We start from the raw sequence: 21,630 nt of genomic DNA, 5'->3' as shown, positions 1-21,630 counted from the left end.
TCTTAGTAGCCACAATATCCTTGCCTGTGAAGCCATTTTTATGCAACGCAATGATGGCCGCATGCCTTTCTTTGCAGATAACAATGGAAGAACAATGATTTCAAGCATCACCCTCCTTTTAACATGTCAAGTCTGCCATTCTAACCCAATCAGCCTGATATAATGATCTCCAGCCTTGTGCTCGTCAACATTCTCACCTGAGTTAACAAGACGATTACTGAAACGATCTCAGCAGGTCCTTTAATGACAGCAATGGAATGCAGTGGAAAGGTTTTTTTGGGATTAAGTTAATTTTCATGGCAAAGAAGGACTATGCAATTCATCTGATCAATCTTCATAACATTCTGGAGTATATGAAAATTGCTATTATAAAAACTTAAGCAGCAACTTTTCCAATTTCCAATATTTATATAATTCTCAAAACTTTTGGCCATGACTGTAATTGCTGTTATACTCCATATAACTCCATATACAAGCCAGAAACTAAGCCTTTTTTTGCACAGGCCTGTCTAACGGGTTAATGGTCCCACCTAGTGATCAACTGTAAAAATAACAAATTTTACCTCTTCCCAAAAGGGAAAACCACAAACAATCAAGAATGCATGATTATATGGTGTCATGGCTTTGCAATCAAAAAATGTTGTTATAATGGAAGTCAATGGGGCCAAAACAGCCACCAACAACAAATTAGGGAGAAAAAATTAAAATCTAATGCTGCACAAAAACTAAAAATGCATCAAAGCCAATGTTGCTACTAATCTTTGACATGCCCAAGACTGTTATAAAAAGTAAAAAAAAAAATCCAGCCACAATTACTTTTATATTGAAAATAAGTCATTTTGTGTGTTTTTTCCCCCAAATCAGTGACATCATTTATGAACTTGGCAATTTAATAGTTAAAATATTGGATTTTTAAAAAAAAAAAAAACATTTGGTAGTTTTGATCAGGATTGAAGTTGATTAACAGATTTATGCAAAAAAAAAATTGAAAAAAATATGAATCTAATACATTTTTACAGCAGTTTAATTGAGTGGATGTTTTCATGCCGAACATACCGAAAGGGTAGTGAATTTGAACAATCCACAAGGGTTAAAAAAAGGCAACAGTAACTCAAATAACCACTATAAATACAACCAAGGTATGCAGAAAACCATCTCTGAAAACAACAAGTTGAACCCTGAAGCAGATTGGCTACAACACCTCACTGGGTGCTGCTCCTGTGAGCTAAGAATAGGAAATGGAGGCTACAATTTGCACAGGCTCGCCAAAAATGGACAGTAGAAGATTCAAAAAATGTTGCCTGGTCTGATGAGTCTCAATTTCTACTACAACATTCAGATGGTAGGGTCAGAATTTGGCGTAAACAACATGAAAGCATGGATCCATCCTGCCTTGTCTCAACGGTTCAGGCTGGTGGTGGTGGTGTAATGCTGTGGGGGATATTTTCTTGGCACACTTGGGCATGGCCGTAGCCAGGCTTTGAAAATTAGTGAGGTCCAGGGGGTTTCTATAATAACCCCCTTATTATAGAATTGTGCTATAATAACCCCTATAAATACAACTAATTATATACTCTTAACACTTGAAAAGAAACAGAAATGTAGATGTTTTTGGAGGGATGCTCATTTTTAAACTATACCCTATTTATTGCATCAAAGTTTGTTAATACTATATTTATGGGGTGGATAATTTTATCAGTTGTTTATTATTAATGCAAACATACATATTTTCCACTAAACGTGTTATTCATATTCATATTACCAAGCGTGTGTCATAAATATTTTGACGTTATCGACCCAGGTTCGAATACAGCTTTTGGCAAAAAATTTTCTCCCTTTTCAAATTTCAAATCACATCAGAAAACCATTTATTTTTAATGAAAATTAAGTAAATCAAAAAGTTAAGGGTAGGTGTAGGGAGGGCTTTATTGTCCCAATAAGGTGGCATTCATTAAATTAGACTTAATAAGTTATTATTGCATACTGTTTTATAATGTACTACAATACTGAGGTGCAGATAATTGCCACTATTTGCAGTAAGTAGTATAAATAGCAAAAAATCCTGCTATTTTAACATAGTATAAATAGAATATACAGATATGCACTTAATGTAAATAGCATATCACAAAAAAATGCTGCTATTTGAAAATAGTTGCTGCCTTATTTAATAACTGCTAGACTAATGCCGGCGATGCATTGTTGCCAGATGTTGCTATTAAAATAAACAAAAACCTTTAAATAAATAAAATAAACCAAAATTATTTCAAATATTTTGGAAATTAGATAAGATAAAGTTATCGCTGACCGTAAACCGCAACTTCCTACTTTATTAACTTTCTAACGTGTTAAATTAAGTAGAAAGCCAAGTCAAAAAATGCTTGTAATAGTTGGATCTATACTCAGGTAGGCTGCATCTAGCGCTGTCGCTCACAACACTCTGAAGACTCGTTCACTTCAGAAGCGTCTCGCAGCGATCATTTTCATACCACGGACGATAAACATTCTGAATTATACATGCGGCATTCATATGAGGAGAAGCAAATTTGTCAATCAGAGAACAAATTTTTTTTCTGAACATGAAAAATTTACAGAGATCCGGACCTCGGTGACTCATAGCTGGCTACAACGCCACAGCCTACCTGAGTATTGTTGCTGACCATGTCCATCCCTTTATGACTACAGTGTACCCATCTTCTAATGGATACTTTAATGTTACAAAGCTCAGATCATCTCAGACTGGTTTCTTGAACATGACAATGAGTTCACTTTACTCAAATGGCCTCCACAGTCACCAGATCTCAATCCAATAGAGCAGCTTTGGGAAGTGGTGGAATGGGAGATTCGCATCATGGATGTGTTTCCAACAAATCTGCAGCAACTGCATGATGCTGTCATGTCAATATGGACCAAAATCTCTGAGGAATGTTTCCAACACCTTGTTGAATCTATGCCACAATGAATTAAGGCAGTTCTGAAGGCAAAAAGGGGTCCAACCTGGTACAAATCTTACAAATTTGGTGCAGTTGCTGATATTATGGAAGAAAGAAAATATCATGGGGAAAGAATTACATGGAATTACATGAATAATGATGACTTTAATTTAGGGGTAATTTATTCCCTTATATATATATATATATACACAGGGGTGCAGGTCCGCATGCGCGACCAAAATAAAAAATGCGTAATATAAATATGTTCTGACAGCGCATTTGCGTACCGACATAGTTGACAGCTGTTAATGTACAATTACCATTTTAGATCACAAACTGTACTATATAAGTTTTATTTTCAACCTGAAAGCATAAATCTAGGCTATGCCTACCATTTCAAAGCACAATACAAAACTGTGACATTCATCCACTGATGCTCTTTAATCATAGACAGTAAAAGGAATCCAGAAGCACGTATACTTCTGGTATATGTATAATATGCTAAAATGTATTTGAAATAAATTTATTTCATGATAGGTATGCAACAAATACATTTACATATGTACTTTTTAGTATACTAAACTGGTCTGCTAAATTGGAAAAACTAATTTTGTACTTAATGTACTTTAACTGTGCAGAAGTAATGCTGAAGTACAACTAAATATATATTAAAAAGTATATTTGATTGTGCTAATGTGGATCTATTCTATACTTCAGGTGCACTTATATCTTGCATTTAAAGACCAGTATTTTTCAAAGTTCATAAAATCCTCATCAGTATAGTGACATTAAAACACATTTTAAACTTAATATTAAGAAATGTGCATTGTGCAGAAGTAGTGCTCCAAATATAGTTTATTTATAAATTTTATATTAGTAAGTCTCAAGCAGTATGTGAGTATGTTGATAGATTTGAAAGTTGTTTTGAGTTTTATGCTCATTGAATACCAAAGATGAAAACTAAAGTAGTTGCAGACATTTTGATTTACCTGTCTTTGTTATCAAAGGTTGGTGTCAGAAGCAAATTCAAAGTGATTATAGGTGTGTCTGCTTGTGTCCGGCTTGTCGTTGTGTTGTGAATGTGTGGGTTTGATTGAATTCACAGTCAGTGATGCAACGTAATATTTCTGCTCCCTGAGGGCCGTATATCAGAGCTGTTAGTAATTAATTAGTAATTACTGTGCTGAAATATGAAGCAGTTTCAACAGCCTCTTCTCCACCATACACACACTTCACAGGTAACAACCTCCGCTAACATCACTTGCAAAACTGATCCAAACATTTTCTGTTACCTTGTTTTACTGAGTTCAAAATGTTTTGAAGTGGCTCTGACCTCCTGTCCCACTTTCATGGGTGACAGCCGAATAGCCCCTTTATTAACGTTACTGTTATTGAGTACATGAGTTGTACTTCAAGTTTTTCAAAAGGGTGTACTTTGACTTTTAAACTATGCCTTCAGCAAAGTTTGTACTATTCTAACTGAGTGTAAAAACTGGTATCTATTTTGCTTGTACAGCTTTAATAAATAAAGGCTTTTCTTTTTGTCAGGTGGAGTGGTTGAAAAATGAAGAATTGGTTAGCTCCCTTGGAGACGATAACATTGACACTCGTGCTGACCACAATCTGATCATCAGTGAAGCCAGGCTCTCTGACTCTGGCAACTACACCTGCCTCGCCAGTAACATTGTCGCAAAAAGACGCAGTGCTACAGCTACTGTAGTTGTTTTTGGTAAGATGACACTCATACTGTTTGCTTCCTTGACTTGTTGTGCTGTCTCCTCATCTTTGCTAAACATACTACTAAACAGCTCTCTGTTTGCAACAGGGCTGTGAAGTCATTAATTATCACATTTTACCTGTTAACTCGTTAAGTTCTATACCTCTTAATGATAATTTTCACTTTTCGTGTGAACTATTGTTTACTCACCCTCATGACTTTAATCTGTTAATTTTGTTAATACAAAAAAGTCAGTGGGGTTCAATGTTTTTTGGATCTCATCAGCTTTAATTATGGACAAACAGTTGACACACACACACACACACACACACAAAAACATCTGTTTGGAATTACGTGTTTAAATGAAAAATAGATAATTTGTTGAGTGAACTTTTTTTAAGCTGAGTTATACTTTATATGATTGACACTTAAAATATAGAAGAATTTAAACTATACAGTATGTGTTAAGCTATTCAGTTAAATTCAGTTCAAGTTTATTTGTATAGTGCTTTTTACGATACAAATTATTACAAGGCAACTTTACAGAAAATTAGGTTTCTACAATATTTAGTAGTAGCTTATAAGTGGTGACTGTCAGTTTGTGCGCATATGACAGGATTTTTTCAGAAAAATTAATACAAGACGTAGTCAGCCAGATGATGAACATTATTAACAGCAATTATTATATGATGCAATATTTGTTAGTCTGAGGGGTCAGCATCATCTCTTCTCAGGTGTTCTGGATCCAGAGTGGAGCTTGTGTAAATATTTATTGTGTAAATATTTACACAAGCTCCATTCCATATAAAGCTATAATATTTTCACCTAAACAAACTTTAGCTTACTTTAAGAGGTTTGCTGATATTCATACACACTACAAAACAATCAAAATAGTGAAGATCACTACCAGTGACTACCACTATCCAGTTGCTATTTTGAGGAACTGAAAATAGACTGCTCCATTGACCAGCTCAAACCTTGTCTGAATTCTGGCGCAACGTTTTTTTCTTTGTTATTTAAATATTGCGTTAATATAGGCGGGTCCACAACATACGTACATACTGCTTATTACACACACAGGGATGCATAACAGCACACAAACATGCCAATTATAAAAAATTAAATGATTACAATGTAAAATAATATTATTGTCTAGTCTACATAAATATAAAAATACCTACATATTATAATGGATAGTCATTGCATGTATTAGAATTAGGCTTCATATTTGCTAATGCAAGAGTAGCTCTATTTCCTTTCTGGAGACACGTTCTGTCTTTGCACTTGTCAATTCCGCCATGTAAATAGCAAATGCGTCATGGCACAAGCGGAACTGGCTCTTAAAGAGAATGGGAGATGAGACTTGGATTGGTTTATTGCACATTACACCCAAAAAACACCCATTAGGGACAAGGGAATGGGGACAACCCATTTTGACCATGCGCCCGGACATGCCGACTGTTTTCCCGTCGTTTAACTGGCAAAAGTGGATTTGGACACACCCTGAGTGCACCTGCACCGTGCGCTTTAGACCATGGGCTTAGATAGTTAAAATAGAGCCCAGAAGGTGAAGGTTTGAAGACGGGAATGGGTAGTGTGGGAAGTTATAGTTCTAAAGGAATTCATGTTAGTTTATACAGCCTTTCTAAAGCGGTACTGCCTACAATTATTGTAGCGCGCACACACACACACACACACAGACATATACAGACAGTAGCTCGCACATCACAGATCACTCACACATAGAAACAAAAACTTATTGTCAACGCTGTGATTTATAAATAAAGTTGTTTACAAACAGAAAAGTTTTAACAAAAATGATTTTTTTTTTAAGAAGAAGAAACCTACTGCTTTACTAGTAGACAGACATAACACAGACAGGCAGGACTAATTCACATGCAATCGCACTCTCACAAATCCATTCAAATAAATGTAATCTTACTGTGCTTCTCCATTGTATCTGATTTAATGACCGATAAAATAACTGATGAAAATGTACTGTTATTTTCTTCCTTCCAACTTCCAAAGCTATGTTTTGATCTTTGTTAGGTAGATTAAATGATGCTGTTACCTGGTGATTCAATCAAATAGTTGTAGATGAAAAGATCTATGAAAATAGATGAAGGCTATTTCATGTTGGGTCATTCAGTAGGATCATTTCTCCAACAAAAGGACCTTGTCACATAGCAGATTGTAGACGTTGTTCTGTTTATTGTTATAAGTATTTGTTATAAGTCAGAATGTATTATTTCCCGCAGTACAAAATCAATGGAGAGGGTTGGATTGTTGATTTGTTTATTGTAAATGCGCTCCGTCTCTATAAAATTATGGACACGCCCCTTCAAGTGAAAGGTCTGATAAGAGAATCAGACGATTCACCTTGTCAAAGCCAATAAAAAAACATGGAAGGACAATCTTATGAGAAAATGGAACTACGGTTAAGATTTCTATAAAACTGTATTTGTTTTAAAAACAGTAAATTCAGGTAAAAACTACACACATAAAGACACTGTCATAGTTTGAATATAAATTAATTACATTCTCTTACTCCGCCAATACATTTTAAACAATATACATTTATAATATTGTAGTATTAAATATGAACATACCACATTTCTGAAAAAACACCATGGTTAATACAATTAGTGTTACTACAGTTCATCCATGGTAAATGCTTGTATGGATGGTGATTTGGGGATGTAATTCAAAAGTGTGAATTCATAGCACAATGTTAATCTTCTTGGGAATGTCAAAGCTGTTTCATCTGATTTTAAACTAATTTAATTATATAGTGATTTGTGTTTTGTAACAGGGGTGTGTGTGTTTAATTCAAATGTTTGTCCCTACATATCACAGCCATAAATATGTATAGGTAGATGCCTCATTAGCAACTGTTTCTGTAAGCCATCTGCCATATTGGAAGGGTCAACTTGACGTCATTCATCATAATAATAAATGATTATTAAAATGCAACAATCCTTGGATAGCTGTGGTTCCGCGCCTTATTAGCTGTATGTCACTATTCAAATTTAGCATTCTGTTATCTGTTCTGTTATCCTGCTATGTGACCTTGGTGTTAATATTGGTTGTATTGCTGGTTGTAAAGCGAAGACATATCAAAGCTAGACTACAAAAAGTCAAAGCACAGATGTAAGAAAAGATTTTGCTTTAGCCTGTTAGTCATCCTGACCTCTGGGTGTTTTTTCTGGCAGGGTGAGAGAAAGGTTGTCTCAAGCTCAGCTGTTGTCTTATTCAGTGGAAGATCTCTTTATCTCTGCAGTGAATGGTGGATGGTCTCTGTGGACAGAGTGGTCTCCTTGCAGCGTGAACTGTGGGAGAGGAGTTCAGAAGCGATCTCGGACCTGCACTAACCCCGCTCCTCTGAATGGAGGAGCGTTCTGTGAGGGCATGTCTGTGCAGAAGATCACCTGCAATGCACTCTGCCCAGGTCAGATGCTCATCAACCCCAGCACACCCCCGAGGTGCAGCTTGTCCTCCAGCATCAAAGCTCAGTGTAGATTTTGGTGTCAACGTAGAACTTAAAAGCCATGTTTTACATTCATAATACATCAGACATCGTAGTACATTTTCTGTTCTATTATAATTCAATGTAAGGGTGTTATTATGGATATTACCAAGGCTTTACTTCATGTATGTAAATGAGACCTATTGTTTTCATATGAGAATGAATAAATAATCTCTAATTAGAGTAATTTTATTAGAGGAGTTATTTATGTTGATCTGACAATACATGATTACTTTTGGTTTGCATAATAAATGTTAATCTTTTCATTTTATTTAATAATTTGTTCACAGTTAGGCTTCAAATGAGTAAGACACATTTAATTTGTTTAATTCCTTAATTAATCATGCATAGTTTATATGATGACAATTAAGAAACAAAGTATTTTTTTTATTAAAATAAACAGGAAACATGTTCATAGTATTCTCAAATGGATTTTAGGTTGTGGTGCAAAAATTTATTAAAAAAAATAAATGAGTAAAAATCATACCAGTAATTAGTTGAGAATAGTTGTGACTATTACATAGGTCAGTTATACTAAAGCTGGATTTTCAGAAGCCATTATGCTACAGTGCCACATGATTCTTCAGAAATAATTTTAAAATGCTGCTTTGATACTCAAGAAACATTTCTTATCATCACAGTTGAAAACTAATATTTTTGTGGAAACCATGATCAATCTATTTCCAGTATTCTTTGAATAGAAAGGTTAAAAGAACCCCATTTGAACTATAAATCTTTTGTAGTAACACTGTATGTCGCTTTTGTGATCAGTTTAATGTGTCCTTGCTGAATAAAAGTATTATTATTTTTATTAATATTTAAAACCTTCTTCACCCCGAACGTTTGAACACTTAAATCATTTAAGCAATATCTTTTTATAGCTTGAAAATAAAATGAAGAACAAATTAAAACTTTGACCAAGATACAGATAATATTGAAAATTTGATCAGTTGGCTTAAAATGTGTTGATTTAATGTGTGTAACCCTGCCACTATGGTCAAGAGTTGGACCATTAAATCACTTTTAATTACGTTTATGAAGTCTCTAGAAATCATTGCCTAGTGCAGTTAATGCACAGAGCAGCTGTTCACCTTCTTTAAACGGCAACCCCATTGTGTGCCCTGCAGTGGATGGAGTCTGGGAAGAGTGGAGCGAATGGACGATGTGTAGTGCGCAGTGTGAGAGGCAGAGATGGAGGGAGTGCAATGCTCCACCGCCTCGTCACAGAGGCAAGTTGTGTGAGGGAGAAGGTCAAAGCACGGAGAACTGCACGGGAGGACTGTGTACACAAAGTGAGTATGAGCAAATGGCGTAATATGTCATAAACACCATCATTTCATCGATGACAACAATGGCATCGTCATCACTTGTTGGTCATGCTATTGCTCACTTGGTCCTTTACACAAAGCTCAAGTGTGTGAATTGTGATATTTTGGGAACTGTGATAATTGTCTGCTAAAAGTGGATGAAAGTGAAGGCATCATGCCCCGTTTCCCTCTCAATATCTCCCTCCCTTATGATGAGAACCCTCTCAGATTTCTCCTCTTTAAAGAAGGATGGAAACATCCTGCAGCCTAAGTGATCCAAAACCATCTGCCAGTAGCTTCCCATGGCAAAAATGAAGAGCAACACTATCCACAGATGATGTTGGCACAGCCTGCAGTTGGACATCTACCCGTGATGTGAATCAGATAGCAGATTTGTAAAAAGTATTACAGGGATGGACTGTAATTCTCTCTCCCTTTCTTTCTCTCTTTCTCTTGTTCTGTCTCTTTTTCCCTGCAGATGGGAAGCTGATGCATGATGTTAAGCCTCAGAGTGAGTTCCTCCCCCATGTGAATTCATAATTACTGTACAGATGAGGGAATAAAACAACAAAATAAGTGTTAACTAATGTTAACGTTGTACTTCTGTTCGAATCTGTTTTAACTTAAACATTCTTTTTATGAGTTTCTCTGTAATAGCTTTTTTTTTATCCTTAATTAAGAGAAGCGCACTTCAAATATGTCTTCACTTCTACGCTTGGTTACCTGTATCATTATGCTGACAACAGAAAAAAAAGATGCAAAAGATTAATTAGCAAGAATCCAATCTGTCTCTCAATTTGAATTTTGCAGGTGACATTATGAACTTTTCCAGATGTTTTGCTCATCCATTTCAGAGGATTTCAAAGTGCTAGTCAATATATTGTGTCCTTTCAGATTAGAGAGAGTGAGTGATTGGATGGCATCGGAACATTTGCTATATTTAGAGAAAGCGATGAGGTGTAATAATTGAATATTAACTCACCTCGTCAAGCATATTATGTCTTAATTTCTCCCTGTTTATTATTTTAACCATATTAAGGCACTTTGCAAAACATCATTTTAAATATGTATTAGTACCAGGTGCTTCTGCATTGTTACAGTCATGTGGCTATGAGACACTTCCATGTGCATTGGTGTGTGAGCTGGGTTATAATGCTTCTAATTGAATCTATTAAATCTGTTCCATGATGGACATGCAATTTCACCTTTACACTTTGACAGAAACTTCTTTCCAGCTTGAAGCATGTAATCCTGCTCAACTTTCCGTAGTGCGTCAGAATATTTGAAATGCAGTGCTGTAGTTTTATAAACATATTCTTCCTCACATGGCATGATTGATGTCCTCTGTCTCCTTTGTGATCTGCCGAGTTCTGTCAGCCAACCCTCCTGCTGCAAAGGTCATTTGGGCCAGTGATATAGAAGCCAGCTGAACAGATGTATCATTGCGTGGGGTGTTGGCAAACCATCCTGCCAGTTATTATAGTAGTAAGAGCCCTGGAATTCACACCTCCCAAACTGCCCTCACATGCCAAGCATATCTTCATATACTGCTAAACATGTTCATATCGCACCTGTTCCATTTGCACAGGTGTCGAAAAGATTTGCAAGTTTAACCGCAATGACCAGACATGGCAGCTTTAAATGTTTCCCTGTCACCAAAATTTAATTTTTCTGACACCATTAAAGCATTTCACTAGCACAACAAAACTGTAAAAAAAAAAATCTTTATTTTATTCATCTTATTATCTTGGTTATTCTTTTTTTGTCTATTTCATAACAATAATAGCAATATATAATAGCAGCAATAATGATGATAACAATAGCAACTACTACTGCTACTACCACTACTAATAATGAAAATATTATAAAAGATTACTTATCATTAAAGTTTTATTCTATACTGTTTCATAACACAATATAACAAAAACAATAGTAATAATAATGACAATAGTTATGAAATATAAAATTACGCATAAATAAAATGGTGTTTTATATTTCATAACTGCTATTTCATAATACAATTTGTTCATATAATTATATTATTATACAGTATAATAGATTAAATATAATAGATTATATTTACAACTATACACGTATTATTTCTTTATTATCTGGCACTGTGAAAACATTTCACTTGCACAAATCTACAAAACTATTACATTATCCATATCTTGTTTTATTTCATAACACAATAATAATATTAATAATGAAACATAAAAGAGTGCTTATCATTAAAGTAATTATTTTTACTATTGCATAACACAATAACACCTTCTTCTAATAATGATGATTGTGGCTCTTGGCCCCGCACCACTCATCACAATGATGATGATGATAAATACACAAACAGTATAGTAGTAGTAATTATATTAGTGTTATGACATAGTATAAAAGATAATTTGTCACTGAAGAAATATTTTATGTTTTACAACACTACTACTACTACTAAAATATTATTATTATTATTATTATTATTATTAATAATAATAATAATAATTAATGTTATACTATTGTATTCAAAATATGAGAGGCATGTACATATACAGTATGTGCTATTTGGCATATTTTCCTAAATTGTTTCCACAATAAATTATGTTTTTTCCATGTGTGTGCATGTTTTTCTATACTGGTGGTGACTTAAACCTGAATACACACCAACTCATGGAGACTTGAAGCTTATAAATCATACAGAATTAGTTTGAGATTGTAAAAATTCTCTGAGGGGTATGTATGGTTGGTGTAGGGTAATAGAAAATACAGTTTGTACAGTACAAAAACCGTTACGCCTCTGGACAGTCCCCACAAGGATTGTGAACCAGACATGTGTGTTTATGGCTGTGTCCCAGGTATGGAGAACTCTATTGATGTAGCGCTGTACTCTGGTCTGGCTGCGGGGGTGATCGCTGTGGTCGTCCTCATAGTGGCCATCACCCTCTACAGGAAGAGTCAAAGTGAGTATGGAGTGGATGTCATTGACTCTTCTGCTCTTGCTGGGGGCTTCCAGTCCTTCAACTTCAAAACCACCAGACAGGGTAAGAGCTCACTGTAGATGAAGCAGTTCGGTTGGATTAATTGATTTATTGTGATACTGTTTCTATTATGTGATACTGTTTAAGTTTCTATTCTGCATGTCACAATAACAGGCTAAGCCGCATGCCATAAGATTATTTTATTTCACAGCGAGACAATAACATTTTTCAGTCACACAAACACCCTCCCCTGAGCAAACATTCATTTGCACACACACACACAAAAAAAAATGAGTAATTGTAAGGCATGCTACATTGACTTCAATTCTGTCTTTTTGTCAGCTGTGCCGATAACTTTTGTTGATAAGACCACAACTATAGTCACATGACCCACATTTGGTTCCACTACATGCGTCCATATTACCACCGCTGACACTTCTGGGTTAGAGAAAGTGATACCCATCGCCTTACAGGGTAATCAATCCTGCCTGCTTGTGACAGCACCAGGGCCGTGCAGAGACCTTTGGAGGTGCAGGTGTTCAAAGTATAAAAGGGGCACATGGAACAAGACTTTAAATAGCGCTATTCAAAATATCAATACAGCAATATATTGTGATGCATTCCTTGCTGATTCGCGTATCGATATGGATGATTATGTATTGATACGGCAGCAAATGCTATGATGCAGTTTTGAAAAAGAAACAGATTAGAAAAGACAATTTTAAGTTTAAAAGTAAAAAAAATATATTTTCTTTCCACCAAATAATAACTCTGGGATTAGAAACTGAAATGTCCTCTTTCTCACCAGCCTCTGTCTCATGGCTTGCTGTTTCCTGCTCTCTTTCTGTCACTTGTGCCTCTACATGTCCCTCTTTTTCTTCCTCTATCTCCATCTCCTCATCTGATCTATTACTTTCCACTCTCTGTCCATCTAGGAACAAGGCTCAATTTACTATTTCAGCATTAATCTATTATTTTAACAATCACTACAACTCTTGAACCTAATCAATAAGTCCACCTTAAATATTGATACAAAACATTAAAAAACTGATACACTGGAACATAGTGATTAATATTATTATTACTGTTGTAGTTGTCTAAAATTGAACACCTTTGCAATGTAAACAAATGACAGGCTACAAGTGTTATTCATATCCTTCACACTGCACTTTGATGGAAGGTCAGGTATATTATTCATTTTATATTGACATTTGATATTTCTACATTTATTTCCAGAGAGATATTATTGAGTTTACAGGCTAAAGTGGTCTTGCTGTTGTAAACACTGTTGCTATTGTAGAAAAAAAAATATTTGTGTCACATTTAAAATATAATTATATTTTAATTCATTTCTGAATTGTTTTTATTTTCATAATGATAATTCAGAGAATGGGAAAATCTGAATAAGCCTTACCAGTGTTGTGATAATTATTTTTAAGGCACTCTACGTGTTAAAAAAAAATTCTGTATTATAATAATAGTTTAGTCAAATAAAATAAAAAGACCAGACCCCTCGATCAGGGGCATCATGCAGTCATGATTTTTGAGGGGGCACATTTTTTTTGGGGGGGGGGGGGGGGGTGGGGGGTAGCTATAAGTCATGCTACGAAAGCACTGTATAACTGATATAGGCTTATGTTTTATTTATCTATTTTGCCTTTTTATTCAAAACAATTCCAAACATGCTTAATATATCAGGAAATATCTCGATTCTCAAACATGTGTAAGTAAACGCGTTTTGCACCTTTATAGATTGTTATTTGATCAATAAATGGAAAAGTAGTGTAATCTATTAACTACACATAAAAACCAGACTTTTTACTTAAGTGCCATATCATGCCATAAAATATTTTTAATACAACTGAATTTGCAATATTGCAAATAATGTAAGTTACTTATTTTAACACTTTCATTTTACAGAGAGTAAAGAACATTTTCATTCAGTCTAGCCAGAGTTCAGGCACTCTCAAAAACTCCCATTAAAATCACTGAAGCACTTTATATTACATTCGTACGCACATCTGCACTTTTTGTTGTTTCTGATGAGAGAATTCGCTAAATAATTCAGCCAGCGAGCAAGTGAACAAAACACAGCATTTCAGTGATGACTCTTCTGCACGTCTCTGATTGGCCATTGCATTCATAAGCACAACAGAATCTTTTCTGATTGGTTATCATGAATAGTTGTACGAACGGGTCTGTCTCTGGCTCAGCGCCAGCCAGCGAACGCAGATTTGAATTTAGAAGCTGATGCTGTGCACTGAACTATCTAATCACACCGCTGTGATTGTATAAAATATATTAAAAATATTACTCGGTTTGGAAGCTGCATTTAAAATCCACTTGGCTCAGAAATCTAATAACTTCGAATGGGCATGAAGCCTCTGCCCTCGATGCCTGTGAAACGTTTCTCCCTCAAACAGCATGCTAACGTCACTTCTACACTACAGTACAGGCTACACACAGCAATATAAACAACATATCTGCATGTTCTCACAACACATAGTTCTTGTAAAGTAATAATAAGTAAATAAACATCAAAATCACTTCGCTGAGAATGAAACACCTTACCAGCTTGTTGAAAATATCCTCTGGCAATTAAAAAATGCGCGTGCTGCATACCGAATCGTCCCGGTCGCATGAGGTCGTCGTCGTCAGGTGAAAGGTCATCATGTGGGTCATTTTATTAACGGCTAAATTATTATTCAGAAATTTTACTAATATTTAGATTGGGCATGGGCAGGCATTCACGAAAGGGTATGTTATTACAAAAAAAAAAAAAATTTGAGGAAATTTTGCTTTGACAAAAGGGCACTTTGGGCACCAAAGGGCAAAGGGGCAGGTGCTCAAGATTTTTATGAGTTAGTTTCTTTTCCGTGGAAGATAAAAAAAATAAAAAACATCTGAGAATTTTTATTTATTTATTTATTTATTTTTGTCCATATAATGGATATAAAAAATGCTTTGGGCCCCATTTAATTTCTTTGTGTATGGACAAAAACAGTTGAAAGAAATGTTCTTCACAATATCTTATGGGTTCTACAGAAGAAAGAAAGTGATAATGATTTGGAGCAACATGAAGAAGAGTAAATGATGACAAAACTTTAACTTTGGGGTGAATATACCTTAAAAGGATCATGAAGAAGTTGATAATTCCAAATGTGCATACGCAGCTGAACGTTTTGTATATTTATGCATTTTTCCAGCATAATTTATTCCATCCTGACACCTTAGAACTTTGTAGCACCATTCAAATTCGTAAGACCCCATTGCAAAACCTTGACCTGCCTAAGCATGGCAACTAGAAATATCCCAAATGTCTGACACCAATCAGCCCTGCCTGGGGTAATTAACGATTTTCCTAAAAATAAAGACCCATTAGCCTCCTGCCTCCCACCGCTCACTGTGCAGCAGCTGGCCAGCAAGGACTAAGTAACTCAATTGTAAGAGCTACATTGGCACCGGGATGAATCGTGAGGGCTCAGTGATGATTTGTGTTTTTCTAAGAGTGGTAAAGGTAAGAGAGAGAAAGCGAGGGGTGAAGACCCCCTTCCAGTGGCTGTTTTGAGTTCAAGCTGGGAGGTAACAGATTTACAAACTTGAAAAACAAAAAGGTAATTTAGACGTTGTTCATATAGGTATGTCCTCCTGAGTAGCTAAATGAATACATTTTACAGGAAAGCGCAAGTCTCTCATGATGTCACTGGAAAACTAATGCTATTCGGGGTTTACTTGCATAATCTAAAATTCCAGCTATCAATGGAATATATATATATATATATATATATATATATATATATATATATATATATATATATATATATATATATATATATATATATATATTAAAGTTTTTAAAGTGACATGACATGACATCCAGTCATGTGACCCATACTCTTAATTCGTGCTCTGCATTTAACCCATCCGAAGTGTACACACACACCGTGAACACATAACCGGCGCAGTTGGGGGTTCGGGACACCTCAGTCGTGGTATTGAGAGAACGGTGTTCATTCACTCCCTCCACCTACAATTCTTGCCAGCCCTGAGACTCGAACTTGCAACCTTTGGATTATGAGTACGAATCTCTAATCATTAGGCCACGACTTCCTTAAATCTGTCTAAATCTGTGTTAGTGAGCACTTCTCCTTTGTTGAGATAATCCATCCATCTCACAGGTGTGGCATATCAAGATGCTGATTAGACAGCATGATTATTCGACAGGTGTGCCTTAGGCAGTTTGCTAAAATGTGCAGTTTTACTGTATTGGGGGGTCCGGAGGAGTCCGAAAACCAGTCAGTATCTGGGATGACCACCATTTGCCTCACGCAGTGCAACACATCTTCTTCAAATAGAGTTGATCAGGTTGTTGATTGTGGCCTATGGAATATTGATCCACTCCTCTTCAATGGCTGTGCGAAGTTGCTGGATATTGGCAGGAACTAGAACACGATGTCATATACGCCGATCAAGAGCATCCCAAACATCCTCAATGGGTGACATGTCCGGTGAGTTTGCTGGCCATGCAAGAACTGGGATGTTTTCAGCTTCCAGGAATTGTGTACAGATCCTTGCAACATGGGGCCGTGCATTATCATGCTGCAACATGAGGTGATGGTCGTGGATGAATGGCACAACAATGGGCCTAAGGGATCTCGTCACAGTATCCCTGTGCATTCAAAATGCCATCAATATAATGCACCTTTGTTCATTGTCCATAACATAGGCCTACCCATACCATAACCCCACCACCACCATGGGCCACTCGATCCACAACGTTGATATCAAAAAACCGCTCACCCACACGACGCCATACATGCTGTCTGCCATCTGCCCTATACAGTGAAAACCAGGATTCATCCATGAAGAGAACACCTCTCCAAAGTACCAGACACCATAGAATGTGTGCATTTGCCCACTCAAGTCGATTATGACGACGAACTGCAGTCAGGTCAAGACCCCGATTAGGATGACAAGCATGCAGATGAGCTTCCCTGAGACGGTTTCTGACAGTTTGTGCAGACATTCTTTGCTTATGCAAACCGATTGTTGCAGCAGCTGTCCGGGTGGCTGGTCTCAGATGATCTTGGAGGTGAAGATGGATGTGGAGGTCCTGGGTTGGTGTGGTTACACATGGTCTGCAGTTGTGAGGCCAGTTGGATGTATCTGAAACACCTTTGGAGACAGCTTATGGTAGAGAAAACAACATTGAATTCATGGGCAATGGTGGACATTCCTGCAGTCACCATGCCAATTGCATGCTCCCTCAAAATTTGTGACATCTGTGGCATTGTGCTGTGGGATAAAACTGCACATTTTAGAGTGGCCTTTTATTGTGGCCAGCCTAAGGCACACATGTGCAATAATCATACTGGCTAATCAGCATCTTAATATGCCACACCTGTGAGGTGGATGGATTATATATATTTTGTCATCCAAACCCATTAGATATAAACTATATACTCCCTGAAATAATATTTCAGTAATTTACAACACATATGCAAACAACACATATATGCATATTCATGGTTCTCTGTTTGTAACAGTCAAATATTAAATGTTTTATTTTGATTGTATATACAGTATATATACACACACACACAAACACAGCACTCTTAGAATGAATATTTTAGCCAAAACAGCAAATTAAATATTTAATCCGTTTCTATTTGCATGCCATGATTTTCAGGCTGTGGTCTGCTGCACTGGAGCTGGCCTGTCAGGACCCCATCTAACCATATTCTTTTCTTTTTACCTGTGTCAACAACTACTATGAAACAACCAAATACCATAGACTTGTGTTTTCATCTCCTCAGGCAATCCACTTCTGCTGAATTCCTCAATGCAGCCCGATATAACCGTCGGCCAGACGTACAGCAGCCAAATCTGCTTTCAGGACTCCATAGACAAAGAGCTCTTTGACCCCCTGCCAGACAAGGTCAAAGTTCAGAGCTCCTTAATGTTTTCAGTAGGTGTGGCGGACCGGGCCGAGTACCATGTGAAAGCCCATCCGGAGACCCTTCCTGCAAACCTTCCCCCAAACTACAGTACAGTGGAAGGAAAGATGATGACTATGATTGTTCCTAATGGACTTCACACACTCAGGAAGACTCAGTTTAAGACGAGTGCAGTGTTTGGGCATCTGGGTGGCCGATTAGTCATTCCAAATGCAGGTGAGAGAAAGTTGTATTAGTGTTTGTATTAAATTCCATTCATCAAGTTATTTTTATGCAATGATGAGCATGACTGCATGGAATTAATCTTAAGATATAGTACAGTTACATTTATTCATATTCTTTTAGCAGCTGGATGGAGTTTACCCAAAAATGAAAATACTGTTCACCCTCATTTCCTTCCAAGCCCAAAAAAAGTGCATGAACTGTATGCAAAATAACTCTAATCATCTGTTTGCATCTAATAAGTGCATTAAAACCAAATGCTCTCTTTGGCTGATGCTCATAAAGGTCAACAGTTTACTGAACCCATTCTCTGAGTTTTTTTTTTTTTTTTTTTTTACATGTGAGTGTGCATGAGGAAGTGAAGAAAATAAAGGCAGACTACATAAAAACACAACTATCATTAATATGTAAATATAAGGACATGGAAACAAGTCTTTTAATGTGTTAATGCTCATATTGACAATTAGTTGATGTAGCATGGGAATTAATGTGTATTGTGTAGCTGCACATAAATAGTATCTTAGTGTTGTTGTTGATGACGTTGGTTTTCTAGGTGTAAGCTTGCTGGTACCTCACGGGGCAATTGCTGATGACATCTCTTGGGAAATGTACATGCTCACAAATCAAGAGGAGTCTAGGTAAGACATATGACATGTGTGTGTTTATAAAATATAAATATATTTATATATATATCTGACGTTATACACTATGGTAAATGGTAAATGGACTGCATTTATATAGCGCTTTCAACAGACCACATGGCCATCCAAAGCGCTTTACAAGTTGCCTCACATTCACCCATTCACACACCCATTCACACACCAACTGCGGTGTCAGCCATTCAAGGCGCCATCCAGCTCGTCGGGAGCAGCTGGGGTTAGGTGTCTTGCTCAAGGACACCTCGACACTTGGTCAGGTGGAACCAGGGATTGAACCACCAACCTTCTGGTTTGTAGACAACCTACATGAACCACTGAGCCACTGCCGCCCCAGACAGACTATACAGACAGCCATCACAACAAAATGTGACTACATTGTTAATGCACTTAACTGTTTATCATTAAATCAATGTAAGGTCTAGTTTACACAGTGGTTTATTAACATTACTGCTTTGAAAGTTTACATATTTAAGAGTGAGATGCTACTGCTTTAAATAGTTACACATTAGAAGAAATAGATAAAAATATTTCTGGTCAATGAATGAAAATTTCAGATACACTGACATACGGTGCTTTGTGATATACATACAATTTGAAGTCGTCTGTTCTATGGCAAGAAATCCCATTAGTCTGAATAAATGAATACAGAATGTACATATTAGAATTGACTTTTATCATCAAGACTTCCTTGCCTTAAATTGAGATCTGATTATGAATATTAGAGATGGAATCTGACTTCACACTGAAACGTGAAATGCCATGAAAGCTTTGTCAAACAAGCAGGTTTCTGACTTTGAATTGAACTATTTTAGGTGAAAAGCTGAAGTCTTATTATGACACGAACAGTGACTTGATTTTCCTTTATCACATTGAACATGATGTTCATAGAAGTGAATCGTTTTTATCCTGATCACTGAGTGATCATTTTATGTATATATAGGTATTTATAGGTCATGGTCTACACCCCCACCTGAATCTTTCCCCATAAAACTTTCTTGATAGTTTCTGAAGATCTTTGACACGTTGTGTATTGTGTATTCTCCACATGTAAAGGTAATGAAGCCTTGATGTGTCTCTGGAGAGAATATGACTGTTGCCAAAACCTGAAGTAGATCCAACACAACTTGCTATCATTGATCAGACTGAATACATTTTTTTAACGACACAGGATGATTGAGGAAACAGAAACAACAACAAATGAGTGTAAAGGAGGACGTTAATTGTTAATTGAATCATTGTTAAGCACATCTGTGGCAGAACACTGATTTAGACTGGAGCCTTGAGTTCAAGTTGCATCTTGTAATTTTATCCTCACTAAATATGTTTTACTTATAAATAAATAAAATGAGAAGCACTTTTTGCAAATTAAGTTAAGCGATGCACATGAGGTCAAGGCATCAGTCATATCAGTGGCCTGCATGTGACTTCGAGATAGAGATCACTTGCCAGGTGTGCAACATTAGCTCATTGTAAACACAGTACGTGTCTTTACCTATTTTTGCAGTATTTTTCGGGAATATCTGTACTTGAGTTTTTATATTCAGCCAAATTTTACTTCAATACATTTCCTAATAAAAATGTATTAAATTTAATTTACATTTCCCATAAGTATATTTGTTACTTACTACAAAATAGTTAGAAGAACAAAGACTGCAGATATTAAGCAGGTTTGACGAATCAGTGGTCTGGCGTAAAGCAATAAGTGACTTATGTTCCAAATAAAGTTCACAGCACTCTTTGCATCTCTGAGCAATGGGCAGTGTTTTACTTATTGAATGAACGAATTGGTTGAATAAATGATTCAGTGATTCACTCATTAACATGGTCAAATGCTTTGTTTCTGAATGAATCAGCCACTTGAATGAATCGGTTGAATCTCAATGACTCACTCATTAACTGGCGGTTTTAATTTCACATTTCACATTTTTTTTTCTCCCATGTTTTAAATTATTTCAAATGTGAGTATTCAGCATTTTATGTTAAAAACAAAACATTAGGCCTTTTATTCAACTGTATCTGCAGTTTAAATGAATCCATGTCCCCTCTGAGATACATAAACTGTCAATACATGCTAATTCGGATGCACATTCCTGAAATGTTTTCTTATGTTGGAATGAAAGTCACGAAGTTCTGGAACAAGTGCTTCTTATTCTTACCCAAAAATACAAAATGGAAGAAATAGTTAAAACTGAACTCAATCTTGCTACTCAAGCTGTGTATGAACATTTATATATATATATATATATATGTGTGTGTGTGTGTGTGTGTGTGTGTGTGTGTGTGTGTGTGTGTGTGTGTGTGTGTGTGTGAAAATTATTTTTTCAACCTTAAATGTACTTTTAC

General features: G+C 36.1%; 1 protein-coding gene across 2 annotated transcripts in view; it reads left to right on the top strand.

Moving 5' to 3' along the window:
• LOC132139748 (netrin receptor UNC5D-like) overlaps window positions 1-21,630 on the top strand; it is a 209,187-nt gene that overhangs the window by 171,031 nt on the left and 16,526 nt on the right. The window contains exons 5-11 of one of the 2 annotated variants that reach the window (XM_059548343.1): window positions 4,479-4,659; window positions 7,928-8,095; window positions 9,301-9,465; window positions 9,959-9,991; window positions 12,327-12,512; window positions 18,266-18,622; window positions 19,182-19,266. In XM_059548343.1, the coding sequence (XP_059404326.1) occupies window positions 4,479-4,659; window positions 7,928-8,095; window positions 9,301-9,465; window positions 9,959-9,991; window positions 12,327-12,512; window positions 18,266-18,622; window positions 19,182-19,266 (1,175 nt within the window). The remainder of the gene's footprint in view (window positions 1-4,478; window positions 4,660-7,927; window positions 8,096-9,300; window positions 9,466-9,958; window positions 9,992-12,326; window positions 12,513-18,265; window positions 18,623-19,181; window positions 19,267-21,630) is intronic. The other variant, XM_059548344.1, reaches the window with a different exon arrangement.

Source organism: Carassius carassius, chromosome 4 (genome assembly GCF_963082965.1).
Source record: "Carassius carassius chromosome 4, fCarCar2.1, whole genome shotgun sequence".
Taxonomy (NCBI): domain Eukaryota; kingdom Metazoa; phylum Chordata; class Actinopteri; order Cypriniformes; family Cyprinidae; genus Carassius; species Carassius carassius.
Note: the sequence above shows the minus strand (reverse complement) of the source record. Positions and strands in the feature narration are given on the sequence as shown.